Source organism: Indicator indicator, chromosome Z (assembly GCF_027791375.1).
Source record: "Indicator indicator isolate 239-I01 chromosome Z, UM_Iind_1.1, whole genome shotgun sequence".
NCBI lineage: Eukaryota > Metazoa > Chordata > Aves > Piciformes > Indicatoridae > Indicator > Indicator indicator.
In genome coordinates this window covers 17,856,809-17,882,456 of record NC_072053.1, presented here as the reverse complement: position 1 = coordinate 17,882,456, position 25,648 = coordinate 17,856,809, and the positions used below count along the sequence as shown (strand labels likewise).

The 25,648-nt window shown below is 41.8% G+C and overlaps 1 protein-coding gene across 1 annotated transcript in view; it reads right to left on the bottom strand.

The window, feature by feature from the left end:
• The window catches only part of DNAI1 (dynein axonemal intermediate chain 1), a 184,049-nt gene that overhangs the window by 150,720 nt on the left and 7,681 nt on the right, over positions 1–25,648 (bottom strand). Inside the window, exons 5-12 of the mRNA XM_054397521.1 lie at positions 17,980–18,048; positions 16,072–16,170; positions 15,142–15,222; positions 13,547–13,673; positions 12,086–12,165; positions 8,960–9,124; positions 4,749–4,808; positions 2,787–2,924 (exon numbers count right to left, since the gene is read on the bottom strand). Coding sequence (XP_054253496.1) covers positions 2,787–2,924; positions 4,749–4,808; positions 8,960–9,124; positions 12,086–12,165; positions 13,547–13,673; positions 15,142–15,222; positions 16,072–16,170; positions 17,980–18,048 — 819 coding nt within the window. The remainder of the gene's footprint in view (positions 1–2,786; positions 2,925–4,748; positions 4,809–8,959; positions 9,125–12,085; positions 12,166–13,546; positions 13,674–15,141; positions 15,223–16,071; positions 16,171–17,979; positions 18,049–25,648) is intronic.

Genomic DNA, 25,648 nt, shown 5'->3' with positions numbered 1-25,648 from the left:
TGGAATAAACTCCCAAGGGAGGTGGCGGATTCCCCTACATTAGACAGTTTCAAAGCCCAGCTTTAGAGGGTGTTGGACCATCTGATTTAAACTATATTATTAAACTATATATATATATTAATATATATTAAACTATATATATAACCCTGAAAGGTTGGACTAGATGAGCCTCGAAGTCCATTCCAACCTGGTATTCTATGAATCTATGAATCCCTGCAAGGGACTCCTAGACTGACTGCTGACAGAGCAGCCTGAAGTAGGAGTCAGTATCATCCTCACAGGAAGATTCTAACACCAGCTCGGAGCTTGGCAGGAGTTATGATACCAGCCAGACTAATGGAGGCTAAATTCAGCAACCCTTTGCCTGATACTCTGTAAGACTGAGTGCCTGACTTCCTTTTGGGACAATCACATCACCATGACTGAGGTATCAACATGCTGTGCAATTACTCACTGTGGCACAGCACTTCAAACACTGGGAAGAGACACTTCCGTCACTTCCCAACTAAATGAATAAAAAATGTATCAAAGATTCCTCTGCAAATTAGGTCAAGCCTCCAAGAATCATTATTCAATTTTGAGCACGTAGGCTTTGATGTCAATGAACTATTATTAACTTTTATATAAATGATGTATTATATGCCATTGATATGTATACAACTAGAAAATACATACATTAACATTCTGTAAGATTATCATTAAAATAATGGAAAATGGTGAACCATATTTTGCTACAGTGTTTTACTAAAATTTCAAAAGATCTTAAATTTCTTTGTGTTTCAAATTGGAAGATTGTACTTAAAAAGATAAAGAACTGGCCCATGTTCAGATGGAAGCTAGTGACAAGTGGAGTCCCTCAGGGATCAGTGCTGGGAACAATCTTGTTCAACATCTTTGTTGGAAACATGGAGGGAAGCAAGTTTTCTGACAGCACCAAGCTGTGTGATGCAGCAGACATGCTGGAGGGAAGGGATGGCATCCAGAGGGACCTGGACAGGAGAGGTGGGCACAAGCCAACCTCATGAGGTTCAACAAGACCAAATGCAAGGTCCTACATCTGGGTCAAGGCAATGCCAAGCACCAGTATAGGCTGGGCAAGGACTGGCTTGATAACAGCCCTGAAGAAAGGGACTTGTGGGGGCTGGTAGACGAGAAGCTCAACATGAGCCAGCAGTGTGCACTTGCAGCCCAGAAAGCCAACCAGATCCTGGGCTGCATCAAGAGAAACATAGCCAGCAGGTTGAGGGAGGTGATTCTCCCTCTCTACTCTGCTCTGGTGAGACCCTACCTGTAGTACTGCATCCAGTTCTGGAGCCCCTACTACAAGAAGGATCTGGAGGTGCTGGAATGTATCCAGAGAAGGGGCACGAGGATGATCAGAGGGCTGGAGCTCCTCTCCTATGAGGAGAGACTGAAAGAGTCGAGGCTATTCAGTCTGGAGAAGAGAAGGCTCCAAGGAGACCTTATTGTGGCCTTCCAGTATGTGATGGTCTTAAGACTGTTTTTTTAATTTTTCTTCACAAAGTTCAAGCAGAGAAAGTGAAAGAATGTAAATAAATCACTATTGGGTGTAAGAAAGCAAAATAATGATTATTGTAAACACTTCCATTGGAGAGATAGAAATGTTTAAGAATCACTACTCAAAACAAGATATGGGACAGTGGGGCAGTCGGGCACTCTCACAGTCCATCTTCTCTCTGTCTGCCTGCTTCTTCTTTTCTGGCTGAAGATAACACACAACATACTGACCTTGACAAGCTAAATCTAACAGCCTCTCTGCTTCTTGACTCTCTGCCTTCTGCCAGGGAGATCTGGGGGGAGTCTTTCTGGCTGGAGGGGGAGGCTCTTTGGGGAAAGGCCCCTTGGGGAGGGGGAAGCCAGGGGGCTTGGTTGTGTTTTTCTCTTGATTGTACATATTTGTAAATGTTGTGAATAGTGTATATTTGTACATATTCATTGCATTTCATCATAGATTGTAGGTTTGCCTGTAAAATACAGCTTCATTTGCTTCCACACTGAGCTAGCCTGGTTATTGTCAGTGTGAGAGGGGGATTTCAGCCCTCACACTGTTACACAGTATCTTAAGGGGGCCTACAAGAAAGCTGGGGAGGGACTTTTTAGCATGTCAGCAATAGGACTAGGGGGAATGGAGCAAAACCAGAAGTGGGTAGATTCAGATTGGATGTTAGGAAAGAAGTTTTACACTATGAGGGTGGTAAGACACTGGAGCAGGTTGACCAGGGAGGTGGTAGAAGCCCCATCCCTGGAGATTTTTAAGGCCAGGCTGGATGTGGCTCTGAGCAGCCTGATCTAGTGTGAGGTGTCCCTGCCGATGGCAGGGGGATTGGAACTAGATGATCCTTGAGGTCCCTTCCAACCCTAACAATTCCATGATTCTAAAACCTCTGCATCACTTCAAAGACTTTGAAAAGTCACAGTATTTCTTATTTTCCTTCTTTTATCCCTCACATACTAATTGAAAATGAGACACAAACTTGAGAACACACAAAATAAAAGAAAGCCATACATGGCACTTGGAAATCAAATTTGAAAATAAAATCATTACTTTAAACTGTTTTCTGTTTCCTTGTATAGGGAAATGGAAATCCCGTTTTAAAAATATAGTTCCTAGAGAAAACTAATTTTTGCGTTTCTTAGGGTTGTTACATGCCAACGGAGGCAGCCTGCTACACAGCCAGCACGACTCAATGAATTTCACTTGAATTGCATTACAGATGCATCCACCACCACTCTGGGTAGACTTTTTCCAACATTATGAAACATACCTGTGACACCAGAGAGCTAAACTTTCTTCCCTTTTTCTTCTCCTCTTCTTTCTTTGCTGTCTGAGCTTTTGATTTTTCTTTCTCTTTTGACTCTTCCACTTTCTGAATCTCTTCCATATAGGCATCATAGATCTCCCACTGACAGACAGACAAAACCAGGATTAATCAGGACCAAATTATATTCCAGAAAACATCCATCTACACCATCACAAAAACATGATAGTCCTCACAACACTAACACTGCCACTGTAATCACTTGGCTTGTTGTTCTCTAATTCTCAAGTCATCTGTCAGAAAAAAAATGAAAACAAACTTTAACTAGCACAAGGGAAATCTCAGGCCAATTATTCTGTGATTTCAAGTTCAGGAATAGACAGAGACACCTTTACTCTCCCTCCTAGAACTTCTCTACAACAGCATTTTTTAAGCTGCTGCTATTACCTTACACTTTCTTCCAGGTGTTCCTGCAGTACACTGGAAAGAAAACAGTGTTTTCAGTACCAGTTTGGTACTCTGGTTTGAAATAGTATTTGCATCAGTGGCAAATACATTTTGTAAATATCTGTGAGAATTATCAACAGAATTAGCTGGATTCTCTTTCCAGTGAAGGTTACAGCATATTTCCATGTGTAGAATGCCATGCAAAAAACCCCATTTTTTTTCATTTTTAAGAGACAGAGAAACACTATGTAGGTCTTTGCTGTGAATAAATAGGTACATTCCCACTATGCAAAACAGAGACAAGTATATTGCAACAAGCTTAGAGTGGCCCTTCCACGTTCTTTATGCTGTACTTCTCATTTGGTTTAGCATCAGGATTTAAAAACTTGCTTTCACATACTGCTAAACTTAGACAAAGCAAAAACCTACAGTATTGCATGTATCAAATTCTTAACAACACTCCCAAAAATTCCAAGGACCTTTCTAAATTCCCAGTTGTATGAAATCTTCAGAGGTCTCTACTCTCTAAACACAGTGCTCAAAGTGGAACTAGCACGGAGTGTATTTTCACTATTTTCACTCTTTTATTCCTGCATTTTGAGCCCACATTGAACCTGCCTCTGACAGAATCAGCTCTTGGAGGTATCCTACAGATGACCAGCTCTAGAACGCTAGATCACAGTTTCTCCTAAATAACCATCTCACCCATGACACATAAATACATGTTCTTGAGTAACAGGACTGTCCTCAACCTAAAGAGAGCCATGTTCCCAGAGAAGTCAGTCCCTGCAAGCTGCAGCCCACCTCTTGCTGAGTCCAGAACCTTTCTCTCAAATTGGGCTGTTCAGTCTGCAGAGGGGAAGGCTCTGGGAGACCTTATAGCTACATTTCAGTTTCTGAGGAAGACCTACAGGAAGGGTGAGGAAAGGACTCTTTAGGTGGACTTGTAGTGATAGGGCAAGGAGCAATGGCTTTATACTGGAGCTGGGTAGATTTAGGTTGGACATAAGGAGGAAGTTCTTTACAATCAGGGTGGTGAAATACAGGAAGGGGTTGCCCAGAAGTGTGGTGGAGGCCCCATCCATGGAGATATTCAAGGTTAAATTTGGCCCTGAGCAACCTGATGTAATTGGAGATGTCCCTGCTCACTGCAGGGGGGTTGGACAAGATGACAATTGGGGGTCCCTTCTAATCCCATGCAACCTGTGAATCTGTTTCCCTGTTTCTACTCATTTAAGACTCTCTAAAGCAGAATGGCCAGAGTCTGGCAAGAAACAGATCAATTAAAAGCAGCTAAACTGAGACATTTGACAGTAAAATTATAAACTATTAGCAAGTTCTTCGATTAAGACAAAAGAGGGCCACACTAGTTTGCTCTCAGATTTAAACCAGAGATCAAAGCCACAGTGGGAATTCGTTCCACTTGAAGGAATACAAACATAGCAATTTTGCTTTCCCTTTCTCATTATGCAGTTTGCTAAATATACTCTATGAAAACTTTAAAAGGAAAAAATAGTATACCTGGTTAGCAGTGCCTGAGAAATTTTTATAAGGTGTAGGCTGCGATTGGCATGCTTTTTCCTGAATAAAAACAAAGCATAGAAAGTATAATCTTTGCATTGAAACTTCTTATAGCAACATAGTGCAGCTGTGGAAACATCATTCCCTCTCCTGATTTAAGGCCAGACAGATCCTCTATTGCCCCATGAGAGGGACCAAAGAATGACACTCACACGAATGGATTGAAGAATGATATATAGTTTAAATGGAAAAGCAATTGGTGAAACTACAAAAACTACAAAGCATAGTCACAAAGAATCCCAAAGCATACAGAGTCCCTTCTACAACACCCAAAGGCCCCCCAACACTTCCCTTCTCCCCACCTGAATGTCTACCCAAAGTCCGCCAGGGCTCTTTCTTCCCCACCCCCGCCTCCCCACTTACTGCTAAGGTACTCTCAGGCAAGCCAAGTCTGAGATTGCCTCCACCCCTCTTCTCCTCCTGACATTAGGCCCAGACAGGCCTAGGAGGCCTTGAGATATTCCCCCCCTGTTATCTGATAGGGAGCATTCCCACGGGAGCAGAGAGGTAGGAAAGAGGAAGAGAGAGACTTTGCAGACAAATTTATAGGGGGCAGGATTTATGGGTAGAAATACGCCGTTTCCTGTGTCCACCTACTGGGTTGGACACTCGGGACACCAGAGGTGTGACTTACATGGCAGTAACAGGAGACACCCAGCCTAAACTGCCACATGCCACCCCTTATTTCATACCATAATTCCTGCACCCAAAACATATCATCAAATTATAAGCAATCTTTAGATGATATGTATAGCAAAGTCCAAGTCTTCATCTGGGTGTTCTTCTGAAAAGTCTCTCATTCAGGCTCAGGTAGCAGTTCATTCCAGTTCTTCTCCCTCATCTGGTGGAACCTCCCAGCAACAATTCTTCTTCATGGATTCGATGGACATCCTGGTCACCTGGAAAAAACCTCATAACTTCTCAACAGAACCTCTATCTCCATCTACATCTGCTCAAGCAGCATGTTTCCACCCCTGGGGGCAATTGAGTCAGAACAATCAGGTTAGCAGAAGCCACTTGGCTGGTTAATTCCCGAGGATCTGCTAACCGTCCTGGCTCTGCCCAAACAGAACCCTTGCACACTTTGGAGGGAGATAAAGTCCCTGTAGTACACATGGGAAAGTGTCTGGGAAAGGCAGTTGCTCCTCCCATGGGGAAAGGCAAACCCATTTGTGGGATTGTCTTTGCTCAGGGTCCTGGATGTACTTGGTGGGTAATGAGAAAGGATGAGGAGACACAGTGTGTGCCTCAAGGAGATCTAACATTGGGGGGAAAGTAATTTGGAATGTGAGTAATGTGAGTTGTATGTTGCAGAAAGTAACGAAGTAAGAAGGATCCAGACTGATGAAGGCTTGCAAGGAACAAGAGCATCACAGTGACTGAGACCAAGCTGGTGTTGGTGTCCAAGAGCAGAATATCCTGCTTCTCCTGTCCTGAACACTCCCAAGTACCATCTGGAGGAGCAGAAGAAGATTTTTCTAATAAAGGACTGAGATATTCATGTAAGTCTCTCTGTGTGGGATATTGAGATAGCTTAAGTATGTAGATTAAGTTGCGAGTATAAGTAAGAAAGGATTTTGAGTGTGAGAATCAAATGAAATGGTGAAATGTATTGAACTGTGTCCTGAGCATGTTGCAAATGGTATGGAATAAGGGGTGGAGATTGTATTGCGTTTGGCTGAGCTAGAGTCAGTTCTCCCCACAGAATCTTTCTAGTGCTGTGTTTTGCAACAGTAGTTGATAACACAGCAGTGTTTCAGCTACTGTTGAATTAGTATCTGGGCTCTGTCTTTTCAACATTTCCCTGTCCCAAGAGTATGCTGAGTAACCTATTGTTATTTCTCCCAGGAGAACAGGCATCAGTACAGGTCAGGGGCTGCACTGCTAGAAAGCAGCTCCACAGAGAAAGACCTTGGAGTGCTGGTGGACAGCAAGTTCTCCATGGAACAACAATGTGCTCTTGTGGCCAAGAGAGCCAACGGGATCCTGGGATGTATCAACAAAGGTGTGTCCAGCAGGTCGAGGAAAGTTCTTCTGCCTCTCTACTCTGCTCTGGTGAGACCACACCTGGAATACTGTGTCCAGTTGTGGGCTCCCCAGTTCAACAGAGACAGAGACCTGCTGGAGAGAATCCAACAGAGAGTCACAAGGATGATTAGGGGACTTGATCATCTTCCCTATGAAGAGAGACTGAGACCCCTGGGGCTATTTAGTCTGGAGAAGAGAAGACTGAGAGGGGATCTGATCAATGTCTATAAATATCTGAGGGGTGGGTGTCAGGAGGAGGGGGCCAGGTTCCTTTTGGTGTTACACAATGATAGGAAAAGGAACAATGGGTTCAAACTTGAACATAGAAGATTTCAGCTCAACATGAGGAGAAACTTCTTTACAGTGAGGGTGACAGAGCACTGGAAGAGGCTTCCCGGGGGGGTTGTGGAGTCTCCTTCTCTGGAGACTTTCAAAACCCACCTGGATGCATTCCTGTGTGGACTGCCCTAAGTGATCCTGCTCTGGCAGGGGGGTTGGACCTGATGATCTCTTGAGATCCCTTCCAACCTCTGATATACTGTGATACTGTGAACTAGATCTTCTTGTGGACCAAAAGAAAGTTCATGTGATTTTTTTTCAGTATACTAAAAATATTTAATTCTGGTTTATTTTTGAAGGAGCCAAAATGGTCTGCCTCACCTCCATCATTTGACACATTCTGGTACCTATTATGGTGTCAGTTACAATATCCTACAAAACTTGAAAAGTTTTGGCCTATGTATTAAAAACCCTGTATTGAATACAGGAATCAAAGCAAAAGAGTGGAACAGAATGATAACCTATAAAACAACTCCCATGATGTTATTGAAATAATATTTTTACTACCATTACATCAACATTCTGAAACGAATTAATACATTTCTGTGAAACTTTGATTTCACAGAACAGCATTTTCTTTCAGAAAGCTGTTGTGTCAGGACATTTTTAAGAAGCTGCCTGTAGCGTTTCATTGACCTCTGGAATACAGCAGTCTCAGAGGTGGAAACTGCACATCCTGTACAGGACACAGCAATACTTCACAGCTACTTAAGGTCTATATTCTGCTTTCAGAAGCAGAATTACAGAAAGGCACACAAGCCTCTCCCAATAAAATCAATGCGAAGAGAACATGCATATCGGGTGACAGAAAAATAACAAATTCCATGGCATCTGCAGGGATTTTTGAAAGATGCAGAATCTTAGCTCAGACTTTGCAGCAAGCACCCCACTGTTGGATAAACTCTCCTGAGATCCTCCATCTCTACTATTGGTCAGAGATGGTGTTTCTTCTAGAAGAGAGTAGATCCAGCAACACATTAACTCTTAGATCTCTTCTAGCCCACCAGATGTAAACGAATCTCACTTTAGATGTGATGGCTGCAAGAAGGCAGGCAGGCTCTCTGGGGAAGTCATATATACTCTGATTCCAGGGCAGCAAGGGAAACAAAAGATTTTTTTCTCTGAAACTTGTATCTTCAATTCAGAAAGCTGCTTTCTGAACACTCACTTGGGGACCATTATCATCAGTATTGCTTGGTCAGAACGCCCTGTGAAGATATACTCACAGGAAACGGCTGCAGGCTTGGCCAGAGGGAACATAAAGTTTTGGGTCTGTTCTGATCAGAAAGTACATGAACAGGGCAGAAGGGAAATGTACCAAAGGGCAGCACTAAAGATTTGTCATACTCACATGGCTCTGTTATTCTAGTACCCTCATATTTTAATAAAGGAGCACTTAGATCCCTGCTTCATGGGTAAGAATTTAAGTACAAAGCCATAAAGGGATTTTGTGGCAAAAAGAAATTGAATTAATGTACTCCAAGCTCTCAGCTACTAGCCTAACTATTGCCCTGTACTTTTTCAGATGAGAAAATAGACATGAAAAATGTTATATCCAAGTAGGGGTTTAAGGATTTACAACAGCACCAAAACTTCTAGGTAATCCAAGAGGCCACGAGCTAAGAATTTTTCTGTCATCGTTTTCATCACCCCAAATGTTTTACCATATTTTTTTTTCTCCTGACAATCTCTACAGATATGACAGGATAGGACACAAACACAGGTGGCACACATGCTCTCGCAAAGAAAAGACCACTGAAATCACTAAGCAAATGGCAGCAAACCTGCACAGGGTTGTTGAGTGTCCTTGAAGCTCTCTCAATGAAGTTGAACTGGTTTGCAAGCTTCTGCTCCTTCACTGCTGGAGAAGAAGGCTCTTCAGCTTCTGCTGCCTCTGCTGCCTCTGCTACTTCTGCTGCTCCTGAACCCTCTGCCTCTTCTCCTGCAACCTGCAAGAAAAGAGAGCAGTGACTCCACCATGAAAGAAACAGATATTAATTTCTTTCTTCAGATGCATTTCTTAGATTGCTGAAATTCTGCTGCCTAGTGAAGGAGACAGTAATTGAAGATTCAATATTTAAGATGTAAGTTAGGAGACTTCCAGTAATCAGATCAAGGAGATTGTGCAATGATATCTAAACAGGAATATAGAAAACTAGGAACTAAAGTGACTTTAAAACAAAGCCTGACATAACTGAGATATTACACCATGACTGCCTTTGATAAAATGGACTCAGGGATCAGAAGACTGTGTTACAATCCCTACTGCATTGTATTTTCTTTCCCCTGCTAGACAGTGCTTTTTACCTGAAAATAATCTGAATTTTATTCCAGGGCCTGACACTGTACAGATAGGAACAAACTTCTCACAGCATATTCCTTCCCTGATCATCCAACTGCCTTTAAACTAAGATACTGCTTATTTCACATAATCATACCTGCTGCTTTCTCCCTGCCACATTTTGGTTTTCATCAATTTCTCTTGCAGGAACAAACATGCTGTCCAGGAATGTTCCAGATCAGAGAATCATAGAATTATTTTGGCTGGAAAAGACTCCTAAGATCGAACTGTCAACGTAACACCACCTTGGCCATTAAATCACATCCCGAAGTGCTGCGTCCATGCATTTCTTGAACACCTCCAGGTCATCTTGTCATAGAAGAAGATCAGGTGCATTAAGAAGGACCTGCCCTTCATGAACCCATGATGACTGGACCTGAACACCTGGTTGTCCTGAACATGCTGCATAATGGCACTCAAGATGACCTGTTCCATGGCCATCCTTTGCACTGAGGTCAGACTAACAGGTCTGTAGTTCCCAAGGTCCTCCTTCTGGCCCTTCCTGTAGATGGGCATCATGTTTGCAAGTCAGCTGGGACCTCCCCAGTTAGCCAGGAATGCTGGTAAATGATGGGAAGTGGCTTGGTGAGCACTTCTTCCAGCTCCCTCAATACCCTCAGGTGTATGATATATGGCCCCATAGACTTGTGTACGAGTAATGCGGCAGGTCACTTCATTCTGCTCCCCATCCCTATCTTCCAGCTCAGGGGACTGGGTATCTAGAAAACAACTGGCCTTACTACTAAAGACTGCAGCAAAGAAGGCATTGAGTTCCTCAGCCTTCATAATTTACCAGGATGTTCCCCCACATGAATCCAACACAGGACAGAGATTCTCCTTAGTCCTCCTCCTGTTGCTAATATATTTGTAGAAGCATTTCCAGTTCTCTTTAACAGATGAAGCCAAATTTCCAGTTGGGCCTTTCTAATTTTCTCCCTGCACAGTGTCATGACAATCTTGTAGTCCTCTTGAGTGTCCTGCCCCTTCTTCCAAAGACCATAAATTCTGATTTTCTCCTTAAGCAGCAACCAAATCTCTCTATTCAGCCAGGCGATTTCTTCCTTGCAGATTCATTTGTCAGCACATGGGGACAGCCTGTTCCTGTGCCTTTGAGACTTCCCTCTTGAGCAGTGTCCAGCCTTCATGGACTCCTTGGCCCCTTAGGGCTGCCTCCCAAGGAACTTTGTCCACCAGTCTCCGAAAGAGGCCAAAGTCTGCCTGCCAGAAGTCCCAGGTGGCAGTTCTGCAGACCGTCTTCTTTACTTCTTCAGCAACTGAGAATTCTGTCATTTCATCATTTTTGTACACAACACAGCCCTCAACCATTTCATGGCCCAGAAGTTCTTCTCTGTTGACAAACAGCAGGTCCAGCAAGGCACCTTCCCTTACCACCTGTCTCAGGAAGTTATCCTCCACACTCCCTAGGAACATTCAGGACTGGTCCCTCTGCTGTGTTGTATTTCCAGCAGACATCAGGGAAGCTGAAGTCCCACATGAGAACAAGGGCCAGTGATCATGAGACTTCCCCCAGATGCTTAAAGAATATTTTATCTGTCTCTTCATCCTGGTTGGGTGGTCTGTAACAGGCTCCCACCAGGATATCTCTTTTATTGGCCTTCTGCCTGATTCAACCTCAATGAAAACGCTTCTTGACATACAGGGCCATACCCCTGCCTCCCCTTCCATGCCTATTCCTTCTGAAAAGCTTATAGCCATCAATTGTAGCACTCCAGTGGTGTCAGATATCCTACCATGCTTCTGTGATGGCTACTATATCATAATTTTTCTCATAGAATACGGCTTCTAGCTCCTTATGTTTTCTTCCCATTAGTGCATGCATTAGTGCAGATGCACTGCATCTGGTCTAAAGGTCTTGCCATTTTTTTGTGATGAGAAGTCCCAGTTTCTGTCTGGCTGTTTTCAGGTGTTCCTGTGCTGCCCCAGGCTTATTTCTAGCCAGCCTGGTTTGTGCCCTTCCTTCTTCAAATCTAGTTTAAATCTCTTTCAATGAGCCCTGATAGCTCTTGGGGTTGGATCCTTATCCCACTCTGAGACAGGTGTATCCTATCTGCTGCCAGCAGACCTGGTGTCCTGTATATCAATCCATAATTAAAGAACCCAAAATCCTGCCAGAGACACCAGGCTTGCAGTCAGGCATTGGTCTGGCTCTTCCTATTTATTCATTCATCACAACCCACAGCTGGGGGGGATAGAGAAGAATCAGTCATCCTAAGGCCTTGAAGTCTCTCTTGATTGCTCTTGGACTTCTTGTCCTTACTTCATTACTGCCTACTCCCAGCAAATTACACTGGTATGTTGATATAGTATCTGGATAAAGGCAGATCTAGTGCAAGAGACCTCCTCCCCCCACATAGCTTTTCCAAACCAAAACCAGCAGGAGGATCCCAGCTGTTCAGAAGAATCTGCAGGTTTTCACCTACAGCAGCCTTCTCAGGCATAAAAGAATCATTTACAGGAGCTTCTGAGCAAGTCCACTTCATAATAAAGGAACTTCAAATATGGTATTAAAAATAAAATGGACAGCTCTCAGATGGCTATGGAGAATTACCTGGGTGTCTCCTGTGACTTCTTCATCTTTAATCTCTGCTTCTTCAGATTTTACTGCAGAAGTCTCAACAGGAGCCTTTTCTGATGATAGAAAGGGTAAGTGACTAAGCCCAGGATAACAGCACATATTATGTTGTTCATATCCTTCTATCTTCTGAAGATTTAATACAAATGCATCCTTTTTTAACACTATCTCATTAGACAATACAGTTACCAATCCTCAACTCACTGGATGACTGTTTCCTCCAAGCCACAAAAAGGGACAATGTTCTTACTAGAATGAAACTGTAGTGATTCCAGCTGGATTTTAAAAAATAAAAATATTTTTTAAAAAATCAACTCAAGTCAAGCTTCTGAAATCCAGTTTTGATCTGAATAGCTTTGTTTTCTGGGTACCCTTCCAGCTTCAGGCCTTTCTGCAGTTCCAAAATGGCTGCAATTATGTAGAAATAGGACGAATGTTTTCAAGGTACATAGGAATTATAATTTGTCCCTTTTTATATGGAAAAAAAATTAATATACTAGTCTTGTTAGAGAATGATGAATGTCTATGTTCCAGTCATAGCCTTGACTGCTAGTCATTATAGCATTAAGCTGCTTGAAACTAGGTGTTTGGAAACTTATGAAAAATACTGCCAGCAGCAACAATCCATGCTTCTGTGGCATCGAAGATCCCACTCCGCACTTTGTCCTACTTCAAATCATAAGACACATTTTGCTAAATGTAAAATAAAAGAGACACTGACCCTCAGAAGCTGTGGGTAACAACTATTCTCAGTAGCTCATCCAGTTACCTAGTAAGCATCTAACAGTTACCACCTTGAAAGGACACTTTGTGACAGAACTTCTCCTTTCACAAATAGCAGAAATATGAGAAAGTCACTAGACAGTACATCTTTCCTTGCTGAAAATTCAAACCTGGAAGTCTTTACTAACAACAGAGCTCTTTAGCTTTTGATTAATCTTTCTGACTGAAAACATTAAAGTGGCTATAGTAGCTCAGATCAAAGGTCCAGCTAATTCAGTATCTTGTCTAGAAATAGATGTCCTGGTAAGAGTGTAAGAACTGGTCAAGTATATGATAGTTACCTGAATGCTCACCCAGCCTCCAAACATTTTTGCTTTAATACTTTAAATCATGACTGAAATTTTCAAAGAAGGTTAACAAGTTTAGATATATATGCCAAGTTAATAGCAGTGGAAGATGTTTAAAAGACACTAAATAGCTCTGAAAAAATTCAGTATTGGTGTTCACATGGCTCAAAAACCATGCACTGTTTTCTACACTGTTGCAAACATCTGGCTGATTGTCTTTTCTGGTTTTGTTTCCAAGAAGGATGCAAGCCAAAATGGGAGCTGTTCAGTTTTATGGTCATGAAGCATGATCGTTTATTTCTTCACGTTGAAAAAGTAGTACCAGTGCCTATGTGAGAATTACTGTGGTTTCAGATAATAAACCTGCCTTCTGAAGTGGTTAATCTGATAGTCTGCCGTCTGCCTTCATCTGAATCTTTGAGTATCATGTTTCCATTCAAAGAGAAATGAATGGCCATTTGATCCACATGGCTTATTGGCTTGTATGCTCGTTCCTACAAGGAGGTAAAAAACAACAAAATCAGAGTGGAAAATAAACATTTTACAGCAGAAATACTGCATGGTCTAAATTGCTGAAACTAAGAAAACCCATATTAATAAATATATGTCTCTTATTGCCATAAGCACACAGAATTTCTTATGGCAAGTACTTATGTCTCAGAGCACTGGAAGTCATATATTAAAACAAAAAATATCAAGAACATGAAACCTCTTGTTTTCGACCACTACCACAGCAAGTGAGTTTAAACTTTGTTCTAGGAGGCCTCTTATTACACAGCACTTCCTCGGTGTCCTGTTATGCTGACATCCCTGAACAAGTTATTTTATCTACACAAAAGCAAACTCATACATTGAAAGCAGCTCTGATCTGGAGACAGTACAGGCTCTTACCACCATGCCCAGGTTATAAGCACTGTACTAATTCAGCTGTTTTATAGTAGTTTGGCTGCTGCTTGCTTGTGGACCACTGTAAAGCTCAGGCACACACCTAGGCTCAAACTGTGTATTAAGATTTTGAGCTGCACTTAAAAGCAATCAGAAGCCAGTGCTGAGCACAAGTACTTTAACAGTTTGTTCTATACCAGTCATAGCATAGCATTGAGCCCACTAAGTCACTGTGGAGGATTTGAAGATATGAATCATTCATTACCTCTTTCTACCCCATAAATATGGAAAACTTCAACTCCAAATAGAAAAGAAAGTGACCTATTTGCTTCAATGAGATTTATTTCCTTTCTCTGGTGATCTCATGTAATGGTTGGTCAAGCTACTTACAGTAGCACAGAGATGAGACAGTCTCAGTAATAGTTTACCTGATTGTCTGTGTCTGTTCCCTGCCTATGGCTGGGGGCAATCAAATGCCACAGCTGTCCCCGTGTGCCTTCTTGCAGGGTGTGTAACCCTTCCAACGGAGGAGTAGGAGGCAAAGCCATTGTTCTACTCTCCTCCTGAGGCAGCCTGCATTGCTAGCTATACATGCTAGCAGGAGGAGGCTACTCCAGGGTAATGCAGCATATGCTTTCCATACACAAATGTAAAGGTGTGATTCTTGGATATTTTCTGGCAGCCTTTGACGCACCGCCCCCTGCTCACTCCTACTCATCATGAATAGAGAGCTCTTGTTCGCTATTTCACAAAGCAGTGTTTTGAGCTCCACTATAATTCAAATGACTGAATCTTGATGTGAGGATATTGAGGCATAACTGTCTTACAGACTGAGTACAGCATTGTGTTTTGTCCTCTAACCACCACAGAATGGAAAAAGGCACCACTCTAGATTAGCTGCACTAATAACAGTCACTGGCAGATCTTGTTGAGTAATTTTAACATCCTACTTCTGAATAAACACATCAATGCTTCAACATTAAAAGGAAATGTGCCTGGTTATAAAGCAAAGGAAACCTTCAAACCAGTTGATTGCAGAAAATCTCATCCTGGTTTTAGAGCTCAAGACACACTTACCTTAAAACTGTATCTGACGATATTCTGGGGAGCATGGGGATTATTAGCTGTCAGGATGCGTGTAATTTCCTCTTTTAATTCCTTTGGAATGGAAATAAAATAACATCATAAATAAAATTCTGCTATTAATATAACAGAGAATGTACAAAAATCATCAGGTTATTGCAAGTTCTGTGATTTTCAGTTTGTGCAGCTGATGCCTCTACAAGAGGCTTTTTCTTGAAAACCAGCTCAGAGTGGAATCCAGAACAGTCATCCCACTACCATAGTGCTTCAAAGGGGTTTCTCAAATTTCTTCACTAAGCTATGGCAGCACTTGAGAAATGCTAGCTACATTCTATAGGGCAAGAAACACCTGTGCCTTGACATGTTCACTGTCCCAAAATAGGGGAAAAACCAAGCTCAGCAGCAGTGCTTGCAGGCTCAACCACTGGGGACAAAAACAATTCTGGTCTTAACTATTTTCACTACCTCAGTGTGGGGAAGTATGTATAGCTCCCCTTCAAAAGCTACTTGGAGGACAGGGAGCAATACTAGAGTTCTGCAAAGCAGTAAGAAGACCACTGCAGCTGGAATGATCATCCACTGCCATAGTACTGAACCAGACTGAGAAGAAATGGCCATAAAACTGCAGGACACCTCTTTGTCCTCCATATGACACACAAACACCTGAAAAGCTCAGAGCTGGCTCTAGGGTCCTCTTTATCCAGCTGAAGCCCCAGCTCCCTCCCTTTCTTGGATCAGTTCCAGAGCTTAAGCCCAGAACTGTGTTTCAAATAACATTCTTGCTGTTTTCCTGCCGCAGACACTGCTTAAGCAAGTACTGGAGTTTTAGTCTCATGGAATTTCCTCCTCCATAAAACTGGGTAAGAGGCAGCTTATGGAGTTTTGCACACATCTCATGACAACTACAGGCACTGTTTTACTCACAGCTTCAGTCAGGTCCAGTTGATCTGGGGGTTTGACTAGAGCCCTTCCTGCTGCCCCTTCATCTATCCCGTCTCCTGCTTCAGTGGAGACATCTTCATCCTAGCACAGGAATGACAAGCCCATTAATGCACCAAGACTGTAACTACTTTGCTTTCTTTTAAAGCAGCACTTTTCCAGGCATAGAGAAAGAAAGTAAATCATCATTTTCCCACCCATCTGTGCTTTGAGCAGAGGAGATACTCCCAAATGCCAGGACCGTATCTGGAGATCGTTGAATGGCAACACTTGCCAGTAAGACTTCAGTGTGTTGCAGAAGCAGCCTGCTGCTGTAGACAATTGGTGGCCTGTAACAAAACTGGAATAACTTCAAGAACAATTTTTTTTAGGACTGCTCAAGGACCTGCAATTACTTCTAACGTGCTACTCCAAAAGCTACACTTAGAAATCAGTTGAAGATACAAAGCTGTAGGGATATGACTTTTGAAGAAATGTTAACCATTTCCTTGCAGAGGCTGACAAGCCTGCATTCTCCCACAACAGACAGCTACTCTCCACAGGCTAATGTCATGATATGGTGTCATTAACTGGAAAATTAATTACTGCACGGATGAATTTCAATTAGTTGTCATTACAGATAAAGTGCCAGAACATGAAGTTGCTGATTAAAGTGTTCCACTGCTCCAGGCAAAATTTATTCCTCAGTCTGAAATGTGTAATATGTTGATCTAAAATAAATCAATTATTCTTTTCAATGCAGTTCTCTTAGGTATGCTGAACTTCATAGCCATACAGAACTGCCAGTGAGTTCAGAGTGTAAGTGCAGGCTGGTTGCAGGTACAGAGAGTGGACCCAGCAAAATTTAGCTATCTGCTGAGCTTGAAGAAGGTAAAAAGCAGAATGCTGTGTGAAAACATGCAGTGGCTGAAGGTAACAGAGAATTCTGTGTATGCCAGGCACCAAGGGAAAGTCACAGCCTGCAGTTTCTCTTTTCCACAAGGGAGCTGAAATGAGGAAAGCTGTAAGGAAATCAAGGACTCTGGTACACAAGAGACCATGACAACAGAAGAGTTGTTCATGATTTCGTACTCCCCTCATGAACACCTGCTTGTAGGACATTTATCATACACAATTCAATACCAGTTAGTTCAATGGCTGCTTTCCTTGGCAAATCAGATAAAAACTGTTGTGAGCTTAATATTTTTATTTATGATTAAAATGTTAAAGTAAATGTAAAATGTAAAACTGTAATGTAACATTAATGTAAAAATGTAAACGTAAAATGTAAAATGTAAAACTTCTCATTTTCAAAGGGTCAAAAGAGGAACATTTAACAAGGCTATGATTTGTCCTAAGAAAGTGAAAAGCTATCACCCTGCTTGTTCAAAGGTGTGTAAACCATCTTTCTTCCATCCATGCCAATGGAGATAAAGAAGAGGAAGGTAGATTAAATAAGGGTATGCTATGTATTTATTTGCCCAACAGTATAAACATTATCATAAGGCTTACCATCCAAAAGTTAACACTATTTTCTCTAATGCTTGTATTAAGGGAATACAGGCTGTGTTTTTAGTTTTCTAATCTGAGCAGATAGTTTTCTCTCCCTCTATGTCAGACTACATTTTTGACAAATATAGTCTATGTCAGACTACATTTTTGAATTTACATCCTAAAAATTTTATCTTAGTGTTTTCATATTGCATTTTGTCTAAATTGTGCCTTTGTTTATTATCTGAAATTTTTATTCTAACGTGCCTCTTCACAGTGGAAATACAGAACAATCTCTCACTGCTAAGTCAGTTGGAATGTTACAAATTCAATAAAACAAGCCATTGCTTAGACTGAAACTAAATTGCATCTCATAGGAAGGAAAGAAAAAAAAATTAAGGCTCATGGATTTGTGGATCTTACCCTTTTCTTAGGTACATATTTAGCAGGCCTTGATGGTGCTGCCTTTCCTCCTGAAGGTCCACTTTGGCCCTGAAGTGAGAACATACCCAACATAAACCTTCAATGCACCTTGTTTCCTAATTTAACTAAAGCAGAATAAAAGTTTAGTGTGATTAATAATGCTTGCTCCAATGTCATGTTTCAAAAGCTCAAAATACCAATATTTTGTCAATACATCACTTGAACGAAGGCAGTCACTTTCATAATACAAGACATCCGTTTATCAGCATGAAAAATGCTAGGCTCTATACTTGTTACTGCTTATCTGTGATACATCTGAGTGTCACACACACATGTGTTACTAGTCTCTTACACAAACACTCAGAGAGGCTGTTTTTGCCCCAGAGTAAAAGCTTTGCATGTCACAGTGAGCCTGAAGACAGCAGAACCATACCTACAAAGCCACAAACACTGAAAACTAAGCAAAACACTGATGAGTAGCTGGGAGATTAATCATTGCCAACCTCCCTGAGCACATCACAGCACACAAAATATTTATGACAGGCCTTAAGGAAAACAATGAAATAATTATTTACAGGGTGCCTTGTAGAGTATTTCTAAGGTAGGTTACCCAGAAATTAAGGAATAACAGAAGGGCACCGGTGACAAAGCTTTATGAAAACTTTACAAAAAGTGGGAATGAAAACAAGAGGAGACACTGAGGGACAGATAGGATCAAGAATCTGGGACACAGGGAGACAAAGAGATTATATATCAAACAAAGGAAATAATATTAGAAACCTTGTCAAGGACAGTTTCAGGATAGATCACAAGAAAAATGACATGGTATTGATGACGAAAGTAGAGGAGTTACTTGGATTAAAATGTTTAACTGTGACAGGAAAGAAGGAAATACCACAGATTCCTAGAATGGCTTAGGTTGGAAGAGACTTTAGAGATCATCTACTCCAAATTCCCTGCCATGGACAGGAAGACCTTTCAACTAGATGAGCTTGCTCAAGGCCTCATCAACCTGGCCTTGAACACCCCTAGGGAGGAGGCATCCACAACCTCCTTGGGCAGCCTATTCCAGAGTTCCACCATGCTCATACTGAAAAACTTCTTCCTAAGATCCAGCCTGAACCTACTCTCCCTCAGCTTAAAACCACTGCTGTGTGATCTGCTATAGGTGATCCTGCTCTGGCAGTGGGGTTGGACTAATGATCTCTTGAGGTCCCTTCCAGCCCCTAACATTCTGTGATTCTGCGATTCCCCCTTGTCCTATCACTAGACATCCATATGAAAAGTCCCTCTCCAGCCTTCTTGTAGGATCCCTTCATATTGGAAGGCAGTTCTAAGGTCCCACCAGAGTCTTCTCCTCTCCAGGCTGAACAACCCCATCTCCCTCAGCCTGTCCTCATATCAATGATGCTCCAGCCCTTGGATGACCTTTATGGCCCTCCTCTGGAGTTATTCCAACAGCTGTGTGTCCTTACAATGGCAATGCCAGAACCAGACACAGTATTCAAGGTAAGGTCTCACAAGAGCAAAGTAAAGGGGAGGAATCACCTCTCTTGACCTACTGGCCACACTCCTCTTGATGCAGCCCAGAATGCAATTTGCCTTCTGAGCTACTTGGACGCACTGCCAGCTCATGTTGAGCTTCTCATCAATCAGTACACGCAGGTTTCTTTCTTCAGAGCTATTCTCAACCCACTCTGCACCCAGCCTGTATTTGTGCCTGGGATTTGCCTGACCTAGATGCAGGACCTTGTACTTTGACTTGTTGAACCTCATGCAGTTGTCACTGGTTCACTTCTCAAGCCTGTCAAGACCCTTCTGGATCCCTTCCCTCAGGTGAGTCCACTGCACCACACAGCTTGATGTCATCGGCAAACCTGCTGAGGGTGACTCAATGCCACTGTCCATGTCACCCACAAAGGTGTTAAACATCATGGGACCCAGTACAGATCCCTGAGGAACTCCACTTGTTTTCAGTCTCCACCTAGACATTGAGCTGTTGATCATAACCCTTTGAGTCCATCCACCTAGCCAGATCCTTATCCATTAAGTGGTCCATCCATCAAGTCCCAAGTCTCTGTATCTTAGAGACAAGGATGTTGTGCATGACGGTGTCAAAAGAAGAGGGAAGGCAAACAAAGGGTTGGGGAAGCAAGCTCACATAGGTTCATTGTGTTCTTTACCAGACTATTACTGTTCCTTCCAGCTCAGATCAAAAGCTTGCTTTAGAAAAGTATCTGTCTCCAACAGTATTTAGAAGAAGGTATCTATGGAAATTTCTCTGGGATGCTCTCTCAGTTGCCCTTTTTATTTTGTATCAGTGAACCTCTTTCTGCAAAAATGTATTCAGTCATTTTGGAATCCATGCACGTTTTTAGTATGCACAATTTCCATAGTGAGAACTCCCGTGGTAGAATTCCATGTTAATACAAAGAACTGCTGCTTGATTTTTAAGTCTACCACTTGCTGCTTTCATCTGTTTTTTTCTAGTTCTTCTGATGGAAAATCCCAGCTTAACCACATCATCTGTTGTTCAACCCCTTCTTCCATACCTCACACCTTTAGGAGCACAAGTCTCTACAGATATTCCTAGACTCCTCTTATGATCCCCCTTCATTATGAAAATTAAGCATTCACTTCTACCATCTACTTCCTACTTATTATACAATTAAGCAGCAATAATGACTTTGACACAGCATCCCCAAGCCTTATTTCTAAACCACAGAATCACAGAATACTTTGGCTTAGAAGGGACCTTAAAAATCATCTTGTTCCAACCCCTGTACCCTGGGCAGGGAAACCTTTCTCTAAGCCGGACTGCTCAAAGCCCCATCCAGCCTGGCCTTGCACTCTTCCTGGGAGGGGGCATCCACAGCTCCTCTGGGCCACCTGTTGCAGTGCCTTATCACCCTCACACTGAAAAACATCTTCCCAATATCTAAACTGAATCTACCCACTTTCAGTTTAAAGCCATTACATCTTTTCCTATCACTAGAGCTCCATTACTTGTTAAGATTTGACAATGAGAACTCAGGAATTAAAAGTTTTCAGAGGAGTACAAACTGTATCAGAGGTATAAGGCTGTAACCTCCAGTGCTGATTCTCTGTACAAGCTAAACCACATAAAACTGCTGTTACTTACAAGGTGTCAGGCATTATTTTTATTCCAGAAGATACGTATTAAAAGAGACAAAAAATGAGCACGCTGATAAATTTCTATGCTTAGAATGTGCCTAACTTCGAAACACAAATTGTTATGATTCAGGTGGATGAAATAAAAAGTTATGGCTTTTCCTTTATAATCCCACAGTGGGCTAGTAGAAGAGCAGAATGCCTGAAAGCCCTGGCCTCACAACCACTACCAATACCAGCTGGCCTGTCTCCCCCATCTGATTCACAGGCAACAGGCAACAGAGCATCCTATCCTACAAGGACCGTGCTACATGTGAACAACCCAGGATGTGGCATAGAGGAGTGACAGGGGATGATTACAGGTGGGGATATCAGAGAAAGCACAGCTGTAAGTATCTCACCACTGCCTAGTCAAAGAAATGCAGATCTTCAGACAGGGGAACTGGAAAAAAAGAGGTTTAGGGGTAACAAAGAAAACAAAGTAATAGTATCTATCACACTTAAAATCAGGTGTAATGTAGAACAGCAGATCAGTGAAGAAAAGGAAACATATGAAAGCATGTTAGCTAACATATAAGAGAAACTCCAAGAGACTCCTACAGTGAAGAAGAAACCGCTGACATGGATATCTTGTCCTTCCCAGTGAAGGCCTCAAGATGCTGACAACTTGCCATAAGATCCACACCAACCCACCAATGACAGCAAAATGAAACTATCAGCCTCGGGAACCAGAGGACCAGAAGCAAAAGAACAGTAGAAATTGAGAAGATTGCATGCAGTAATTTACTTGTGTACTTATTATTTTCTGTAGTAATTATATCTGAATTGATGATGAATGTTTAGACTAAGATTTCAGTCACATTAGCATTACATTTTTGGTTTTATATATGTAAGTTGTGCTTCCTCTTTTCCTACTGTGCTGGGTTACACCCACCCTTGTTGGGGGCTTAAAAAAGATCCCAGCATCCAGGTGGACAAAAAAAAAAATTGATCCAGGTGGGCAGAAAGAGACTTGGTTTTCCTCCTCCCAGGAGGAGGGGTCCCCTATGTTAGAGGTGGTCTATTCCATTCCCCCTTCCTGTGCAGCAAGCCTGTAAAAAGGGCAGACATCTTTTACTTCGCTCTCTTTCCCTGCTTCGCCTGCTTGAGAGAGGTCATCTACTGCTCTTGCTTTCCTGTTGACCACGTGGTGGGGGCCTACTTTCCAAGCTGCATGCACGCTTTCTAAAGAACTGAATCCACTTACATCCAGGGGAATACAAGGCCATCTGGGTTTGGGTTTGTATATTTTCCTATTTATCCTTATCCCTTACCTTTGTAAACCCTCCCTGTTATTGCTATACATATATTTTGGTTAAAAATTACCTCTTTTACTTCCAAACCGATTCCAGACTATTTCTTTCTTGAATTTTTACCTTTCCTTTCCCTTACCTGATTTTGTTTTACTTTATCTTACTGAGAGAAAGGAAGAGGGGAGGAATCTCAATCTGTTACCATTTGGGCTTTTAGACTCTGGGTAAAGCTCAAACTAGCATACCTATGAACAGGATTTTGAATGTAAAAAAGTTTATAGACTATTTTTTAAAAGGATCATGCTCTGAAAGTCTTACCTTTGATCCCATGCATGTTTTTACCCTGTATCAAAGGGCAGCTGTCAATACACATCCATTTGTGTACAACTGGGAGAGGGTGCTCAAGGAAGGGGTCTTATTGCATCAGTTAATGGGATTTACCTTCTCTGTACCTTATTCTTGCTTTTCTGGCAAAAGTCCACTCTGGCAGATTGCCTCAGGGCTCCCTGGGAAATTAAAGTAGGGTATTTCCCCACAGCTGGGAGCAAAATCTTGACTGGCAGAACAGCTATAAAATTCCATTTATTTTCTCTGGTATTTTGAAATAAATGAACTCCAACTGCCTTCTCCAAGCTGAACAGTTGTGCCTTAGAACTACTTGGCCATCTATCACACAGATCCTTGGCCAAGTGCTACAAAGTATGGACATAGTTAGTCCACTCCAAAAGCATTCTAAACCTGAAGAGAAAAGATGGGAGCCAGCATGCACTGACCAATGCAGGCCTTGGGTTTTGCTGTGCATATGATCCACAAAGACAGGTCAGATATCTGGAGCAGGTGAACACAAGTTTGTGTGGCAGGTGGTAGTAGAGGCTAGGAAGGTGTTGGTCTTTAGGTCATTCAAGGGTCCTTCAGGAAAATTCTCGTGTCTTGCCTAGGTGAGTCACCCCTCACAGCAGAGACTTTCAACAACAGAAGTTGAATATCTTATGTGTTGGATATTCTGGCCATTGAAGGTAAAACTACAGCTCTGCTAGACAATACTCTGCAGAAGTCAGTATAAAAAGTAGAAGGCAGCCTTCAGGATGCAAGCGTCATTGCTGTGGGGATGCACTACTGCAGCCTACACTGTGGAAGGTTCACCCCAAAGTACCTAAAACTGTTGGAATCCAGCTGAAAGGTGACAAAACCATGAAGAAATGAGAACCTACTATTTTAGCAATATTGGGACTAGGCAACACTCATCAAAACGAGTAGGTCTGTTTAAAACTATCACAAGAAGCAAGATGGCGACCACATATGGGTCAGTCAAAAATACAAAATATTTCATATTGTCTCCTAATTGAGATAACAGCACAAAATCTAGTACTGTGACACCTCCTGAAAAAGGTAGTCCTGATGTTCCTTTGTACTGGTGTGTCTGCATGCTATCATTTTGCTATTTCTTCTGCAAGCTCCTTCTCCCTGTAAATTTTCAAAGCCAGCAGACTGTCCCTCCTGTTTATACGTTTCCTTAAAACTCTTCTCTGCCACATTAGCTCTTAGGAGTTCTCAGTATCTCCCAGGTGTTCTGTCACCAAAGCTCTGAGTTATGGCCATTGCTTCCTCATTCTTCCTTCAGTGTGTTAGCCATAAAATATCATTTAAGATTTAACTCTTTTGTTCTGACAGCTGTTTTGTTTGATCCACACCACACGGTGTTTGTACAGCAGGGAAGAAGTCACAAATGCATTCACAATGCAAATGTAAAGTAATCTATGAATCCACAAAACAATTGTATATTCACTAGAAAGATGCTCACAACAACTGGCCTTCATACACATCTCTGAAATCCAAGCACATATTTTGCTGTTACATGGTTAACCACAGGGCAAAACCCCCAAAAACCAAACACTAAACACCAAAACCCAAGCAAACAAAACATGCACACACAGAACTAAACAATAAACAAACACCAAAACAAGAGAAAAAGTCTCATCTCAAAGAGAAACACTCAGAAATTAGAAAATGTCAGGATTAAGGTTGCTGGGGCAACCTTCAATTAATTCCATTGGGCACTTATGGTACACAGCTTAATTCTATAATCATACACATTGGTTTTTGTATGTTCTCTGCCTCACTTAAGCTCCCCCAAGCTTACAAGGACAGAGTTCAGACAGTAAAAGGCCTGCACAGTCTAAGTCAAGACACCCAACAAACAACATTTCAACCCAAAGAGTTACATATTAGCAAATTTTATATAAACTGTCTTGCTACAAGAAACACCAACAATTTTCCTAAATCTGCCTAATTAATGGTGCTACTGTTCCTACCTTTAATAATAATAATTAACAAGAAGAGGAGTATGGATAACTATGAGGGGTTTGTATTGGGAAAAAAAGGATATATATAGAGAGAGTGTTGCTAGGGAGTTAAGGAACAAGTAGGAGGCATTAAGGACTTAAAAGGAGTTTCACACCTTCGGGTTACCTTCCTAACTCTGACCACCCTGGGAGGTGCTCCATTGATGCAGTGAATAAAGACAGAGTGAGAATTTATGAATGTTAAACACGTTTTAATCTGATGACCATTTTACACTAAATAAATGAACAGATTACCAGAGTTCCCAAAGTGAAAAGCTATTAGAAGCCCATAGCAGTCACAATACTTAAATTAAGGGTATAGAAAACTCAAGCAACTCTTCTTTTCCAGGATGTGTTTATGACAGCAGGGCCTAGACATTCTTCCCTGGGCCAGAAATAACTGTGCTGCAAAACAAATTGACCACTACAAAAATAGTGTAATCCAACAGGATGATACAGTTGCCTGCCCTAAGTGGTCCGCTTTGGCTGGACTCGATCTCTGGAGGTCACTTCCAAAAAACAAAGAATTATACTAAACTATCTATTAAAGTTTTGTCCTTCTTCCTTGTGATTATTACTCTTTTTGTTGGCAATGTGACAGCCACTAATTGCTGATTTGAGACTTATTAACCAAATTTATACAAAACAGATCAGACTATCAGTACCTGTCTTCATTACTGACTAGCAAAAGTTCAGAAGGTTTTTCTAGGTCCTGGAATAACCAAATCTTGTTCTTTTTTAACAGCTATTTTCTGTTGCCTTATTTTACAAGTATTTCATCATCCATTGCAGAAAACCTATGACTTGCAATTGACAATGGCAATGGTAAATAAATTATTTGGTGCACTAATAAACAGAGATTTACTCTCAAGAGCAAGTGTTCATTTAAGAACCTGATTGAAT